The sequence below is a fragment of the Heterocephalus glaber genome, unplaced genomic scaffold, assembly GCF_053883595.1.
Source record: "Heterocephalus glaber isolate CG9 unplaced genomic scaffold, H.glaber_assembly_v1.0 deba00001600, whole genome shotgun sequence".
In the NCBI taxonomy this organism is placed as follows: Eukaryota; Metazoa; Chordata; class Mammalia; order Rodentia; family Bathyergidae; genus Heterocephalus; species Heterocephalus glaber.
Window position 1 is genome coordinate 34,378,068 of NW_028258372.1, and position 18,238 is coordinate 34,396,305.

The 18,238-nt window shown below is 37.1% G+C and overlaps 1 protein-coding gene across 5 annotated transcripts in view; it reads right to left on the minus strand.

Moving 5' to 3' along the window:
• Dennd1b (DENN domain containing 1B) overlaps window positions 1–881 on the minus strand; it is a 226,966-nt gene extending 226,085 nt beyond the window's left edge. For 4 of the 5 annotated variants that reach the window (XM_087193844.1, XM_087193842.1, XM_087193855.1 and 1 more), the window contains exon 1: window positions 743–875. In XM_087193844.1, coding sequence (XP_087049970.1) covers window positions 743–798 — 56 coding nt within the window. In that variant the 5' untranslated portion in view covers window positions 799–875. Of the gene's footprint in view, window positions 1–742 lie in introns of all 5 variants that reach the window. The other variant, XM_087193853.1, reaches the window with a different exon arrangement.
• Between the last annotated feature and the right edge of the window lie 17,357 nt (window positions 882–18,238).

The window sequence follows — 18,238 nt, forward strand, 5'->3', positions numbered from 1 at the left end:
GAATGTTGTTAAGGAAAACATTCAACATGTATATGGTTTTTTATATACTTAGCACTGTAAGATAATGTAAAAATGAAATCTCCTTTAATAAGATACATGAAGTAATTCTAAAACAGAAGGTAGAGGAGAGGATTCTGGAGCAATATCTTATCAAAAAGTATGCTTCTGAGTTGCTTTCACACCTCATAGTTGGCATTATAAGTTGATTTAAAATCCAACTCCAATTAAATTTGTCAAGTAATTTGTAGACAAAGGGGCTTTAGTAACAAATACATACATCTCCAAATCATCTTCAAATTCAATTGGTAAATTTATATTTGTTTCTTTTGCTGTTAAATTTTTAGTGAAAAGTTAAAATTCTCAAAAATAATATAGCACATGCCTATAATTTCCAGCTACTGAGAGGCTAAGCCAGGAGGATCACTGGAGGTTGGCCTGGACAACTTAGCAAAATTCTATGTCAAATATAAAGTAATAAAAAGGCCTGAGATATAATTCAGTGTGAAGGGCATGAGTTCAATCCCCAGTACTGGGTGGGGGGGTGGGGAGGGTGAAGAAGAGAAGAGAAGAAAAAAATAAAGCATTTCCTTTCCACCCTTTTCAAGATGCTTTGCCCAGTGTTACAAAATAAATTCTCTTGGGCCAGGCACGTAGTTCAGTGGCGCAGCTCCTGCCTGGCAAGCTCGAAGTCCTGAATTCAATCCCTGGTACCAAAAAAATAAAATAATATAAATTCTCTTACCTCTGACTGTCCTCTTCTAGTTCACCCTTATCTTCCTTCCTCAATCTGCCAGACATTGGAAAACTTAAAGCAATCCTTGGAACTTGGAGTAAAGAATATCTGAAGTAGAGTATGACCGGCAGATTATAATCAAAGGAGTCAAGTTGTGTTCAAGGACTCTCTGAGAAGACTTATTTGGGCCTCAAGAAACAGTGTGATGTTTGTGTAACCCTGTGGCACACCTGTAGAAAGAATATCTAACTCCACCCACCAGATACTCCACGTAAATTGGCACATCATCATTATGTGACAGCTCTGCTCACACCCACTTAATATTCTCAGGTGAAGGAGTAATCACATGCAAAGAGCAATGTTCCTAGAATTTACTGGAAGGAAACATAAGAGAGCATCTGATGTAATGTCAGTACTCCCAACAAAATCACCAATATCTATAAGCAACTCTAATTGTAAGGTAAATCGAGAAATAATCAAAATAAATTCCTATGTGCCAAGTTCCATTTTCCTAAAATACAAGGAAACAACTAGGCAAACATTACATGTACTTGTATAGGATTGATTCTAGTGGGGGTAGAGGGATGCAACATGCCAGCAAATAGAACTCAGGCAAATACCAAGGCAAGTTCCACAGCAGATGATACTTTGAATAATAAAAAAAATTCAAACTTCCAGACTATTTGTTAGCCCCTCCCCATCTCCTACAGCTGCAAAGAAGACAAGATAAAAACAAACAAAAACAGTGTTTTCCTGGGCTTCAAAAGTATGGACATGATCTTTTCTCTCTACTGTTGTTTCTGATGTCACAAACCCAAGGCCTGGGCATGTATGTAATCAAATAGTTTCCTCATTCAGTCTTTGAGAAAGAAGGAGCAGAAAAACAGCAGCTCCATGAAACTGATCAAGCTCTTAGTTCAGATAGAATGTATTTGCTTCTGTTAAAAGAAGGACTGCCTCACCCACTTTGCTCCATTCTATGTGCGCAAGTCAAGTCATCGCTTGACACCGTCAACCAGGACAGCTGGGCTTGGATGGAATGGAGGGAGGCTTTTGGAGCTATGATTCAGCCTGAGAGATTGCATGTGACTTAAAAGAATTGCTACATCGGTGCGGACTGACTGCTTTTTCTGCTTGTGACACAGCTGTTTCCTGGGTCTTCACTTCCCTCGTGGACAGAGTTGAGGATCAGGAACATATAACACGGTGTGTACACTGTGAATAGTAATTATACTGTGTTCTCACTGTGGTCACTAAGAAAATTACCAAATAAGTGCTGCTAATTCCTATTCTGTGATGATATAAATAAAGCCATTGATTATCATGTGACCCATTTATTTACCTCTATGATTTAAATACAGATATGTTGCACTTCTTTAAATAAGCAGGTATAAAAATCTTAAATAATATATACATGGATTTATAAAGATAGGTCTAATATTAGAACTAGAAGAAGGCTTTAAATCTAGTAGCCTATTATTGAGTTAGAAACAAATCACTCTAGAAAAAAAAAAAACCTAGTAAAATTCCTAGAACTTTTTCTCTTAACATTTGAGTCATTGGATCATATCATACACGAAAACTTTAAGTACATCAAAAAGACAAGACTTATCACATTGACATTTTTATAGTTGTTGTGATTTTTCCAAGTGCTTTATGATCATTTTTTTATTAGCTGGGTCACTCCATAGTCCTGTGCGGTAGAGTAGTAGGCAAAGCAGGTACTATAAATGAATCAAGAAGCTGGCTCTCCAGGGAAATTCTATTTCCAAGAATGCCTGTGTGGAAGAAGGTACTTTCCCACGTTTGCCAGAGGCATCAGGAAATAGAAGTTATCCCGTATAATACTACTGAGCCATTTTTAAAAGCCATTTTCTTTATGAAGCTGAGATGTATCTGTCTTCACTCACTTTCTTTCAAAACAAAGTAAGCAAAACTCAAGTGAGTTAATACTTTATTCAGAACCATTTATTATCGTAATATATTTCCCTCACGATATTTTAAATGCAGATTACAGCACTAAACAGTGCATAAGGTATGGCTTTTTAAATGCAGGGAATATTTAAATTTTTAAAAAAGCATTACAGTGAAAAACGCAGTGCCGTTATTCTCCCCCAAAACAATCCTCCCCCTCAATTTGAACGCTTATCCCATTGTCCTTGCCACCTTCTGAAGCCCTTCTAGAAGTCTGTTTCGTGAGTGTCTTTATTTGTGCTGTTGTGGCTGCCTTGATGTCCTGAATCAATTCAAAACATTTATCTTTCATGGTCATTTCAACTATGGGGAAGAGCCAGCAGTTTCACAGCGTCAGATCTGGTGAATAAAGTAGAGGAGGACACACTGTAATGTTTTTATGAACCTCCCTTTCTGTTGAGTGGTGCAACAGCAACATTCAGTGTCCATTTTTATCACAGCCCATAAAAATATCCAACAAAGAGGACTTCCAGAACTGCTTCAGAAAGTGACAAGAACAAGGAGTTAAGTGTGCTCAAGGTGAGGGGGAGTATTTCTATGGGGAGTAATAGCAATGTGTCTTTCATTGTAATAAAATTTTTTAAATTTAAACATTCACTGTATATTTTGATTGCCCGTGTAGTCATACTTTTCTGTAAGAGTTCTCTGTACGAGTTGAAAAAGAAAAAAAAATTACAGGAAACTAGAGGAGATATTGGTTATTACTCCATAATACTATAGATAATGAACACTAAAGTTAAACTTTTTTTTTTCTTTTTGCTACTGGGGATTGAACCCAAGGCCTTTGCACTGAGCTACATCTCTGGCCCTTTTTACTTCTTATTTTGAGACAATGTCTTCCTAAGTTACTAACTTGCCTAGGCTGGCCTTGAACTTGCAATTCTCCTGCCTCAGCCTGCCAGAGTGCTGGGATTACAGACATGGGCCACCATGCTTGGCTTGAAAGAAACATTCTTAACATAATTAATCTGTAGAAAAACTGTGTCCAGGCCTGGTGTCGCACACCAGTTACCTGGGAGCCTAAGGTATGAGGGTCACAAGTTCAAAACTAGTCTGGGCAGCTTAGAAAGACCCTGCCTCAAAACGAAAATAAAATACACGAAGGGGTGGAGACGTAGCTCAGTGGTAGTGTTTTCCTCAGAAGTGCAAGCTCGTGAGTTGAATCTCTGCTACACCTTCCCCCAAGAAAACAAACAAAAAACTTGTATCTTTTAAGGAAAGAGCTTTGTCTAGAAACTGAATTTCCTGATTCTCCACGATGAAAACTGAAGTATAATTCTCTACTGACTTTCATAAAACTTGAAAATAAACCTAATTCTGTGTCATTTTATTTTTATCTTACGCATTTGTGATATGCAACCTATGGTTTTAATTCTTTCACTAAAATTACACACTGGGAAAAATGTATGCACTAGGGCATTTTGTTTGCTTATGGGAGGGTGGGAGCACAGAGAGGGCCACCAGGCCAGTAAAATGAAGCTGTCTGCACAGCCAAGGTGTATAGTGCTGGTAATGGATGCTAGGAGCAGCTACCAGGGAGGATTTGAATTGGCAGTTCTTTTTTGATGACTGTACTTGGTTGTTCCTCCCACAAACCATTGTTCAAGATTTATCTTTTGTTATTTGTCCACAGTGCTTTCCACCTCTTCTCCGCATTCCTCTTCCGGTTCTCAGCTCTGCTGTGCACATGCCTATGTCCTGTCCAGTTCTTGCCCTCCTCCTCAGACAAGCAAAACTTCCATGCTTTGTGCTGTCAGCTTCCTTCTCCTGCATGACCTTATCTCTCTCAGAGGAATTTGTGTGTCTTGGCTCCTGACTCAGCCCACTTTTTGCTGCTATAACTGAATACCACAGATTGTGCAATTTGTAAAGAATGGTGGTTTGTTTGGCTCATGGTTCTGGAGGCTGAAAACTCCAAGACCACTGCACTGGCATCAGTGAGGATCTCCCTGCTGCATGGTAACATGTGCATCACATAGCAAGATAGAGCAAGCCTGTGTCTCCTCTTCTCCTTATAAGGTCACTAATGCCATCATGAGGGCCCTGCCTGGTGACCTTAGCCAACCCTATCTCCCCTGAGCCTTCATCTCCAAATACATCTACATACTTCCCTAAGGATTAAGTTTGTATCACGTGAATTATGGAAGACATATCCAAACTATAGCAGTTCCCGAAGTTAGTCGGAGCACTTGACACATATTCTCTAGCTAGTTATGAAGGTTAGCTCTTCTCTTTGGTAAAATTTATCTTCCTTTCATAAGCTAATGTCATTTTTATCACTAGAGTCAGAGTTCCTGCCCTCATGGACCTCATAGTGCAATTAAGAAAATGAGCAATAAACATGTAAACATATAAATAATAAAATTTCTGATAGTAGTGAGTGGTAAGAAAAATATAAACAATAAGGAGAGACAGAGAGAGATGAGTAGAAGGGTACTTTAGCTAGGATAGACAAGGCTCATCTCTCTGAGATGAAGCTATCTGAACTGCCACTAGGTTGATGCAAACGCAGCAGCTGTGTAAGGATACTGGGATTGAGGCTTCCAGGTAAAGAGAACAGGTGACACAACATCCTCAGGCCTGGAAAAAGGTGATCAGTATGAATAGTAGGAGATAATGGCAGAGAGGTAGGTAGTGGCCAGACTATAAAGTGTTTTTCCAAACCATGGTAAAACTGTATTATATTCCACTTTTTCTTCAAAGCTACTAAGAAAAATAAGCATAGGAGCAAATTAGGAAGTTAAGAAAGATATCTATGAGAATTCTGTTATCCAAACAAACAATGATTATATTCTGGGTTATAGATGCAGTGCAAATGAAGACGTCAAATATTGAATATAAATAGGACTTCCTGTGGATAAGAGAAGATTACTACTAGCTTTTTGACTCTTTGATAAGAGACAGAGTTAAAGACAAATGTGTAGGTATGGAATGAGAAAGCACAAAAAACTCTGCTTTTAAACATAAGGCTGAGATGCCTGTTCCACACCCAAACAAAGATGTGGCCTAGGCTCAAGGAGACCAGTCTGTAACACTTCCATCCTGTGAGTCTTATCTATTATGATCCTAAAGTCTAGGCATTTCAGGCAGGTAGCTGAGGCTCCTTAGGCCTGCTTTCAGCCCACTGGTACACTGGGAGCCCATTTACTGGGACCGCTTTTCAGACTCACTCAGGTTATAAAGTCTGAAAACTTCACCATTGTCCTAGGCCTTTTTAAATGATCCTCTGCCCCAGGAGACTTATGCAAAAGTGAAAGATAGAATCTTATAGTTTGGGTAATATGTAACAGACAGCCTAACAACAAACACAAAACCATGCATAAATTTGATGAGATAAAGTGGAAAGTGGTGCCCTTACTCTCATCATGAATGCATGAAGATGTTCTTTGATTGCCTTGCATTTTGTGAAACTGATTTAGTGATACTGTTGGGAAAACTTGGCAGCTTAATGAGGCCAGGAAAGATCTATAGTATCACTGAAATAATTTGAAGGAGTGCCCCAACGTAGCCTGAATCAGACCTTCAGCATTGAGAATGTCAGGGTGGGAGTCTCACTGCTGTAATTAGCACTGCTGGTTACAAACAGCCCCTGCAGAAACCCAGAGTAGATTAGATCTGCGTTCATTGCTGCACTTTGCACTTTCTGCTAATCAGTACAGTAGGACAGAAGCTTCTTCGGCTGAGAGCTTCCATTTAGTTCACTTGGCAATCAGAATCAAGTACAAGTGGTAAATATATAAACAGAATAATAATGCTACCAAATACTAAAGCATGCATAGATGAAACTCAAAAGTTATCAAAGAAGACAGCAGTATTGCAGTGGCAATTTCGCAGTATCTCTGCTCCTTCCTTTTAATGAAGACATTCAAAGCACACACCAAAAAAGATGTAATGATGCTAAAACAAAAAGCCTCTGAAGACAAGGTAAACTATGCCCAGGCATTATTACACCAGCCTGTGCTACAGTGCCCCTGGAAGCCCTTCTTTGCAAAGGGACTCACATGAGTTTACTTAAATTGCATATCCCAAACTTAATCACTCTGGATTCTGAGTACAGGTGTTTCTTGATTTTCAACAGGATTACATCCTGATTCATTGTAAGTTGGAAATATCATAAGTGATAACGCATTTAATACACATAACCTACTGAACATTCTGGCTTAGCACCAGAATACACTAGGATGTCGTGATGGATGACTGAGTGCACACTGCCCCACCCAGGGTCAGGATGGGCTATCACACAGTGTGAGTCTAGAAAAAGATCAAAATTCAAAAGTCGATATGTGGTTTCTACTGAATGCTGATTGCCTTCACACCACAATAAAGTCAAAAAATGGTAAGTCCAGCAGTCACAAGACAGGGACTGTCTGTATACAAGATTTGGCCCTCCTAATCCCCAATTATTGGTCTCCCCAATTTCCCAGAGCGGACATAATGCATCAGCCAGAAAATCTGTGAAGAATATAATACAGAGTGATGGCAGCAAGCTGGTAGAATACCGGTTTCTCGGGCTCATCCTGTCACAGAAATATCAATGTGAACAACAGAAATATCAATTTGACAAAATAGTTTCACAAATACTGAGGTGAGAATTTATAGCACTCATGTGCTGCACAGAAATAATAGACACATGAAAGAGGGTAGGAAGGACAGTTTCACATAACCTGTGTTATCCCCTCCCATAAGCCTGCAGAAAATGGTGTAGAAACGCCTTCTGTGAGGGAAGAAAAGTGCTTTGCTACACACTCCAGTGCCAGGACCACTGCAGGGAATCCACTGCCAGGTGCCATTTGAGGACCAAACACCAGGCCAGCACCTGTAGGCCTAGGCCCCACACCCATGCTAGTCCCAGGTAGGCCCCTGTTGTCTTACGTTCCAAGTTAGCCATGGCAAGAAGCCAGCCCCCACTGCCCAAGCCTCAAGCTTCAGATCCACCCAGTACCAAGCCAGCCCCCAGAAACTGGGTCTTCATTCCCGCCCCAGGGTCTGACCAACTTTCAGTGCCCTCCCAATGCCTGTGCACTCCCCCTACAGCAGTCCAGCCTGTGTGAATACAGGGTCCAGGTTTCCCCAGGCTCCAGACCAGCGAGGTCAGTTCGTACAGTGTGGGGGTAGAGCCCCACTCTAATGTCAAGTCAGCACCCATTATTAACTCAAGTTCTAGCTGGTGGTGACAAACCTGTGGCATGTGTATTATTTGGTTTTCTTTTAAGACAAAAGATGATAATGTATGAGTTGTTTTTTCTAAACTAAAACCTCAATATTCAGGTTTAATTGTGTCGACACTTTACAATAAGTAAGTGGGTTTTGGGTTGCAACAAACCCACAAATGCAGACCCCAGGTCTGCTCAGTCCTGGATCAGTTCTCAAGGCCTAGACTTCACTTCCAGGCCCATGACTGTAGAAATTACCAGGCCAGCATCCGTGGTCCCAGGCTCCACTCATCCCCAGAACCAGGCTGACCCAGAGGGCACCAGTCAAGCCTACTCCAGCAGACCTAACGTCCAGGCCCACTCTTACAGACCTTGATGCCAAGCCAGCATCAACAGACTAAGGTTCTACAACTATATCTGCATCACCAGTATGCAGGCTAGCCCTGTTTCACTTGAAAGCCAGACTTGTCCTCTATGAATCCAGGGTTTAGGCAGACCCCGGCCCCAGGTCAGCTCCCAAGGACTTAGGTTCCAGGACTACCCCAGTAGACTCAGATACCTGGCCAATCCTATCTCTGGCTGAGGCTCAAGGCTCACTTCAGTACCAAGTCAGTCCTGGTGTGGGAGGCTGGCTCCCACAAATATAGATTCTGGTTTCACTCTAGTGGACCCAGGCTCCAGACTCAACTCCAGTCCCACCATCTATTAACCAAGGGACCAGACCAGCCTGCCTGAGGAATCTAACAGTAACCCTACCCACTGACCATGCCACACATGCTGGCCAGAACTGCTGGGTGGGGTGACTGATAAACAGCTTTCTCTCACAGATCCCCACTTTTTCCAATGTGCAGATACCAACAACAGCCATGAGGATCAAGGACAACTTGAGTCAGGTGTGATAGGACACATCTGTAATCCCAGAACTCTGGGAGGTTGAGACAAGAGGATCACAAGTTCAGGCTCAGCCTGGTCAACTTATCAAGACCCTGTCTCAAAATTTTGAAGAAAATTTAAGAAAGAGGGGGTGCTGGAGTTCAACTCAATGGGAAAGCCCTGGGTTTTAAGCTCCAGTACTGAGAAAGGGAGGGAGGGAGGGAAAGAGGGAGGAAAGAAAAGAAGGAAAGAAAGAAAAAGAAAGAAAGAAAGAAAGAAAAAGGAGAAATATGACACCATCAAAAGAACAAATTAAGCACCAGTAAATGGGGATTTATAAACAGCCTGACAAAAAATTCAAAATAATTATTTTTTAGAAGTTGAGCAAACTTTAGGATATGCAGCATAATATAAATTATTTATATTAAAATGATTACCACAGTAAAGCTAATTAACATATCCTTTGTTTCAAAGGGTTACCTTCTTGTGGTATGAATAGTAAAAGTCTATTATGTCATCAAACTGCAAGTAAGCAATACAATAGCATCAACTATAATCCATGCCGTACATCAGATTCAGTAAGAAAGTATTCATCTTATAATTGAAACTTTGTATTCTTTAACCAACATCTCCCCATTGCTTCCACTTCTGAAACCCGAACAACCACTTTTTATTCTCTGCTTCTATAAGTTTGAATATTTCATATTCCACATATATATGAGATCATGCAGCATTTATCTTTCTGTGCCTGGCCTATTTCACATAGCATAATGCCTTCTAGGTTCATCCAGATTGTTACAGCAGGCAAGATTTTTTTCTTTTTAAAGGAAAAATGACATTTCATTGAATATAAATGTGTAATATTTTTTACCCATTTGTTCATTGATGGACACTTAGATTGATTCCATATCTTGGCTATTGTGAAAAATGCAGCAATGAACATGAGAATGAAGCTATCTCTTTAAAAGACTGATTTCATTTCCTTTGACTATACCATGTGGTTGGAATGTTGGATCATATAGTAGTTCTATTTTCAGGTTTTTGAAAAATCTTCATACTATTTTTCAAAATACCTGTACCAATTTGCATTCCTTTCAATAGTACACAAAGTGTTCTCTCTTTTCCACATTCTCATCAACACTTATCTCTTCTTTTTATGATAGTCATTTTAATAGGTGGGAGGTGACATCTCATTATGGTTTTGATTTATATTTCCATAATGACTAGTAACTTAGTACTTTTTCATGTAGTTGTTGGCTATTTCTGAAAGTGTAGCTTTTGTACCCAATAGAAGTTATTATCAGCTTAAAATAGACTTTCATTGACTATAAGATGTTTTATGTAAGCTTCATGATAGCAACAAAGAAAAAATAACCTGTAGATATATAAAAGGTAAAAAAAGAAATTAGAGCATATAACTAAGAAAATCGTCAAGTCACAAAAGAAGACAGAGGAAGAAACAATAAATAGTCAAAAAACAACAAAAATAGTAGTGATAAATCTTTACCTATTAATAATTACTTTAAATATAAGCCAATTAAATTTTCTAATCTAATCAAAATATGTAGAATAGGTAAATGAATAAAAATTTCTACATTTAACTGTATAGTCCCCATAATGACTCATTTTAGCTTTAAGGACACACATAGACTAAAAGTGATGGGATGGATAGATATTTCATGAACATGGTAACCAAAATATAACATCAGCAGCTATACTTATAGCAAACAAAATAGGCATAAAGCAGGGCCGGGGATTTAGCTCAGTGGTGCTGCCACCTGCCTCACAAGCGCAAGGTCTCAAGTTCAATCCCCAGTACAAAAAAAAATAGGCATAAAGCAAAAAATAACTAGAGCAAAGGACAAAGAAGGTCATTATGTAATGATAAAGCAGTTACTTGATCAAGAAGATGGAACAATTATAAATATATGTGCACCTAAATCTATAAAGCAAATATTAACTAAAGGAAGAAATAGCAAGCAGTAAAATAGCAGTATGGCACTTCAATATCTCACTCCCAACAATAGATACATCTTCCAGACAGAAAATCAACACACTTTCACTATACCATACATAAATAGACCTAACAGACAAACAGAATATTATATTTGTCTTAGTTACTTTTCTGTCTTTGCCAAAACAAAATACCTAACACTCAGAGTTAAAATGAGAAAGGTTTACTTGGCTCACAGTTCATAGAAGTTTCAGTCCATAGTTGGTTGGCTCCAAGGCAGAGTGGCATGACGGACATGCATCACAGAGGGAAAAGAGTTCATGGTGGACCAAATCCACAAAGCAAGCAAAGGGGACAAAAAAGCCTCTTTCTGTCCCTTATGTTGTATCCAGGCTACCGGGATTAGGGCAGTGCCAAACCAATCAGTGGACTGAGTTAGGAGTTCCTCACCTTTAATCCTACTACCTTTAATTCTAGCATTGCACCATGAATCAATCACACAGCCTAGATTCAGCCACCTCTGAAAAACTCCCACCTATGACTGCATGAGGCTTTGCGGGGACATCTAGACACAAGCTGTAACACTGTTCAACAGCAGCAGAGTACACATCCTTTTCAAGCGCACATGGACTGGCCTCTAGATAGATGATAAGTTAGTTTACAAAATAAGTTTTAGACTGTTTAAGAAGAGTAAATTCACATCAAATGGTATAAAGCTAAAAATCAATAACAAAAACAAAATTTGAAAATTTACAAATAAGTAATAACACACTCCTCAAATGCCTATGAGTCAAAGCGGAAATTAAACAGAAACCAAAAATATCTTGAAATTAATAAAAATAGAAATAAAACATATCAAAATTTATAGAATACAGAAAAAGCAGTTTTTTGAGTAAGGCTTATATCTATAAATGCCTACATGATGAAAAAGAAAGATCTCAAACAAAATAACTTTATACCTCAGGGAATAAGAAGAAAAAACTAAGCTCAAAGTTAGAAGAAGGGAAAAAATAATACAGATAACAACATAAATAAATAAAATAGAGATTAAAAGCACAATAGAAAACATCAATGAAACTAAGACCTGGTTTTCTGAAAGATAAACAAAATTGACAAACTTTAGCCAGACTAATTTAGAAAAAAGACAAAAATATATACATGAAAAGGAGATAGTACAACTGACATCACAGAAATATAGATAATCACACCTTTGAAGATTGAATCATGAAGAAATAGAACATCTAATAAATTATATCAAACAATTAAAGCAGAAAAAAGAAGGAACACTTCTCCCCTCATTTTAGGAACTCAAAATTGTGCTAATAAACTAAAACTGGATAAAGATAATAGAAGAAAAAAGTATGAAGATAGAAAGTTGCTTAACAAAACAAACTGTTAGAAGCCAGATCTGGCAGTATAAGCCTGCTGTTGTCATATATCTAGGTTTTCAAACTAGGAATATACTTTTTTAAATAGGTGCTATTCAAATTTTATATTTCCTCCAGAGTTGGTTTCATTAATTTGTCTTCCAAGGTACTTCTTAGAAGTTGTCAAATTTATTTCAAAAAAGATTGTTGTAATATACTTTCTATATCCTTTTAAATTCTGTAACATCTGTGGTAATGTCTCCTAGATCTTGATATTGTAATTTAAAAAATGTATAATTGATATTGTGTAACAGGAAGAAAAAGTCTAAAGGAGCAGGGGAAGTGGGAGAGGAAGGGGAAAGGAAAAAAGGGAAAAGAAAAAATATGAGAAAAGAAAAAAATGGAAACAAAGTCTTTGCAATTAGGGAAGGGTGGAGGGGGTGAAGGGAGGGCAGGGCAAGGGGGTAAAAATAAAAGCCAAGATACTCATGTAATGGTACAAGATCCCAATGATGTATGTAAATGTATTGTATACCTAAAATGTACCAATAAACTTAATGGGGAAAAAAATAAATAAATAAATAAATAAATATATTGGAAATTAAAAAAAAAAAGAAATAGAACATCTAAACAGGCCGACAATGAGTAAGGCAATTAAATCAGTAATCAAAAATCTCCCATCAAAGAGAAGCCAAGTGCCTAATGGCTTCACCTGTGAATTCGATCAAATGTTTACGAATTACCATTACTTTATTCTCAAACTTCTCCAAAAAATATCAGGGGAAGGAATACTTTCAAATTCATTTTATAAGGCTATCATTTACCCTGATAACAAAACCAGACAAAGATGCCACAAGAAAATATAATTATAGTCCAATATCCCTTATGAACATAGATGCAATAGTTCTCAACAAAATACTAGTCGACAAAATTACATAGCTCATGAAAATGATTATATACCATGATGAAGTAAAATTTATACCTGGGATACAAGAGTCGTTTGACAAATACAAACCAATGAGTGTAATTTATCATAGTAACACAATGAAAACATAATTTATATGACCATTTGAGGAAAGGCATTTGACGAAATTTAACATTCATATATAATAAAAACTTATTAAGTGAGGTGTAGAAGAAATGTGATCCGACATGATAAATGCCATATGTGATAAGCTGACAGCCAGTATCATATTCCATAGTGAAAAACTAAAAAAATATTTTTCTCTAAGATCAGAAACAAGGCAAGCATGCCACTCATGCCGCTTCTGTTCAACATACTACCAGAATGCTACTCAGAGAAATTAGGCAAGGAAAAAAGTTATTTACTAATGACATGGATCATATACCTGGAAAACTTCGAAGACTTCACTAAGTCAGTCCATTCCTGCTGCTACAACAAAATACCACAGACTCGTTAATCTATAAATAATTGAAATTTATTCCTCAGAATCCTGGAGGCTGAGAACTCCAAGATCACCATATGACCAATTTTGGTGTCAATTGAAGGCTTGCTCTTTGCATCCAGCCTGGTGCCTTATTTCTGCATGCTCACTTGGTAGAAGGCGGAAGGAGAAAAGGGGAAAAGGGGACTAGGGAACTCTCCTCACCCTCGTGTGTGTGTGTGTGTGTGTGTGTGTGTGCACTCATACATTTTAAAGTTCTAGTTGACACATACTACTTGTACCTATTATGGGGTAGAGTATAATAATGCAATGCATGAATATGATGAGTGATCAAATCAAGGTAAATAGTATTTCCATCTCCTGAAATGTTTATCATTTCTATATGTTGGGGACCTTTGGACTCTTCTATTATGAAATATATAATAAGTTGTTGTAGACTACAAATTGTTGTAGAATATAATTATTATAGACTACTGTCTATAACACTAGAACTAATTCTGCCTAACTATATTTTGGTGTCTGTTATCCTGCCACTCTATATCTGTCTTTCCTCCTATTCTTCCTAGCCTCTAATGATCATTATTTTACTCTCTTTTCTATGAGCTCAACTTTTTTACCTCCCACAAATAAATGAGAACATGCAGTATTTGTTTTTACTGCTCACTTCACTTTACACAGTGTTCTCCAGTGCCATCCATGTTGCCACAGCCCTCTCTTAAAAGGCCACTAATCCAATTCACCATGACTCTGCCCTCATTATGAAATTACTTCATAAAACCTTATTTTTTAATACTACCACATTGGTGATTAATGTTCAGTATAAGAATTTAGGGGGACACACTCAAACCATAGCCTACACCAAAAACCTGTTCAAATTAATAAACAAACTCAGTAAAGTTTCAGGATGTAAAATCAGCCTGTAAAAACTTGTAGCATTTCTATATACTAACAATGAGCTACATGAAAAAAGTAATAATAAAAGTAGTACACAATAACATAAAAAACTTAAAAATAAATTTAAATAAGGGAAGAAACATCTTATACAATGAATACTGTAAAACACTGATGAAATAAATTAAAGACACAAATGAAAAATATCTGTTCACTGAGTGAAAGAATACTGTTAAAATATTCACACAACCCAGAGCAATCTACAGATTCAATGCAATGCCTATCAAAATTCCGAAGTTTTTTTTATACAGAAGTAGGACCACAACAAATCCCAAATAACCAAAGCAGTCTTGGGCAAAAAAGAACAAAGCTGGAGGCATTACATTACATGAATTCAAAGTGTATGACACTGCTATAGTAATCAAAATAATATGGTACTAACATATAAATATAAATTAATGGAACAGAATAGAAAGCCTATAAATAAGTCCACACATTTACCACTAATTATGTTTAACAAAGATGCCAGGAACACTCGATGGGAAAACAGGAACTGGCTGTTCACATGTGAAGGAAATTGGGCCTGTATCTCACATCATCTACAAAAACCAAATCAAAATGGACCAAAAAGTTACAATACAAGACCTGAAACCATAAAATTCCTATAAGAAAATATAGGAAGAAAGCTTGTCATTGATTCTGAGCAATGATTTTTTGGATATGACTCCAAAAGCACAAGAAACAGAGTCAAAAATAGACAAATGGGATGAACTCAAACTAAAAGCCTCTGTGGAAAAAAAAAACAGCATTAAAAAGAATGAAAAGACAATCTAGAAAATGGAAGACTATTTTTCCAAGGCATAAATGTATCAAGGGTTAATATTCAAAATATAAAATGAACTCTAACAATTCAATAAAAAGAAAATAACTCAATTATAAAATGGACAAAACATCTGAAAAGACACTTCTCCAAAAGGATATATAAGTGGTCAACAGGTATATGAAAAAATACTCAAGTAGTTATTGTGGAAATAAAAATAAAAGCATAATAAAATATCACTTCACACCTATTAGCATGGCTATCATCAAAAAGACAAAAGATAACAAATATTGGTGAAGATGTAGAGAAAATGTTGATGAATATAAACTGGTTTAGGTCTTACAGAAAATACTATGGAAATTTCTGAAAAAATTAAAAATAGGTCTACTTACTGCCAGGAGTATAGCTTATCTACTATACACAGGCCCTGGGTTCAGCCCCAGCACCACAAAAACAAACCAAAAACACCTAGATCTACCAGATGATCCAGCAATCCAGCAATTTGATTTTTAGTATACATCTAAAGGTAATAAAATTGATATGTCAAAGAGCTATCTGCACTTCCATGTTCATTCACATTAGCCTATGTGAAATCAATCTGTGTCCATCATGAGTAAGGATAAAGAAAATACTGTGTAATATTTTCACATACACACAAACACAAAGTGGAATAGTGTTCAACATTAAAAAGAAGGAAATCTTGCCATTTGAGACAACATGGATAAACCTGGAAGACATTATGTTAAATAAAATAGGCCAGACACTGAAAGACAGGCACTGTGTGATCTCAGACATATGTGGAAGCAGAAAATAAGTGGTTGCCAGGCATTGGGAGGTTGTTGAAATAAACTTACATTGGTCAAAAGATACAAGGTTTTGTCTATATAGAATGAATAATTTCTGGAGATCTAATATACAGCATGGTAACTTATGTCACTATGAGTTAAAAATACTGTATTACACATTTGAAATTTGCTAGTAAAATGGATCCAAAATGTTCTTACTACACATGCATGCACACACATGTACACACACAACACAAAAAGGGTCTATATGTGAAGTAAAAAATATTTTATTGAGGTTGAATGTAATAATAATTTTAAAAGTGTAAGCACATCAACATACCACATGGTAAAGCTTAAATATATACAGTTGTTATCGTCAATAATTCTTCAATAAAACTGAAAAAAAGAATACAGTAACAAAAGTTGTACCATGAGAGTACAGAAGTGGCAGTTTGCATTTAATATTGTATTCATTGCCATTTTAATGGTACCTGTCAATCATTCTGCAATGCGATTTTGACCCCAAATAAATGCAAGGAAATTCACAGGCTAGCTCTTATGATGGCAAGCTTTTATCAATGACTCACATCCCTTTTTATTTTTATTTTTTATTATTATTTTTGAGGGGTTTTTTTGGGGGGGTTATTATTTTTTTGGTACCGGGGATCGAACTTGGGACTTTGTGCTTGCAAGGCAAGCAGCGGAACCACTGAGCTAAATCCCCAGCCCTCTTTCTTTTTTCATAGGTGTCACAGTAAGGGTCACTGAGTAAATTCTTCAGTGTAATTTTTAGTAATATTTCTTTTTACTCCAGAAAATGTCATGTAACAGCAAAAGTCTATGTAATAACTTATGTGGTGTTCAGAGGTGTAGTGATCTATTATTTGAACAGAGAAAGAGAAAGCAGGAAAGAGGGAAAGGTATTTAAGAACCAGTTATGTGCCAAGAGATTTACCACGTGCTTTGCATATATTTTCATTTTATCTTCACAATCACTGAGTCAGGCCATATTTTCCTTTCTTTCTTACAGATTGGAATCAGAAAGGTAACATTCTCAAAATTACATTAATGGACTGTACACTTAAATCTTTTTGGATCCTAAACCATTCAAACACACTCTTTTACTAGAAGTAGCATAGACTAAATATACAAGTCAGATTGTAGCAAAAATGAATAAATGAACTCCCTAAATTCCTAAAACTTGATCAGCTTTTAAATTTCTCAGCATTTTCTAACAGAGCACCAGTAGCTCAGCTATTCTCCATGAGCTTATTTAATCACTTGAAGTATCTTTAGCACACCTGTTCCAGGCACAAAAATCATCAACATTCAAATTAATCTCCCAACAATAATGCCACCTGTCAGTTTTCCCAGGCAGCATTTCTCCTCCAGTAATAATAGCCTGGTTCTTACAGTCTGCTCCTTGCTATGAAATTCACACCTTACTTTGGCTTTTATACACGATGTGAGAACAGTCAGCATCATTTTTCTTCCAGTTTCTGTGCCTGTGTTTCTGCTGGCCCAACCCCTTGGGATGGCTCCTCTTCTTTCTCCTATTCATCCTTCAACTTCCAGCCTCCTCTGTGCAAACTCCTCAGGCTGGTCTTGGCCCCCAGTACTCTGTCTTTCCTTTGTGTTCCCATGGTACTTTCAGCCGGCCTCCAGCTGTTTAATATTTAACTGGTTTTTTAAATTTTATTTTTTAGCATATAATAAGAACTTCCAACTATAAATATCTTAAGGGCTGGAATAATCCTCCCCCCCCCCCGTGTGTGTGTGTGTGTGTGTGTGTGTGTGTGTGTGTGTCCTCCATAATACTCTAGGTAATTTGGGGGCCATTTGGTATTCAGTATGTACTGATTGATGAATACAGTAATGTGATGACCACCAGGAAAAGAAAAAAGATTTATTATTGTTATTCTGGAACTCTTCTTTACTACTATATTTTCAGGATAAGTTCATTTGTAAAACTTTGGTGTTCCCATAAGATTTTGATAAAGGAAATACATTCATCTCAATGTATACATCATGTTTGAAAGAATTTTTAAAAGCCGATGTGAAATTTAAAATATGATTAACATGAATATGAACTGATAATGAGTTTTTCTGTTAAAACATTTCAATCTATGAAATCAAGATGGCTTAGATTGTGAATGCTTAATGAATTATTTTAGTAATTTGAAAAAGGAGTTTTGTAGTTTATATCCACATGTCCCCCAAAGCCTTATGTGTTCATGGGAAGGTGACTGAATCATGGAGGCAATGTACTCATTGTTGGATTG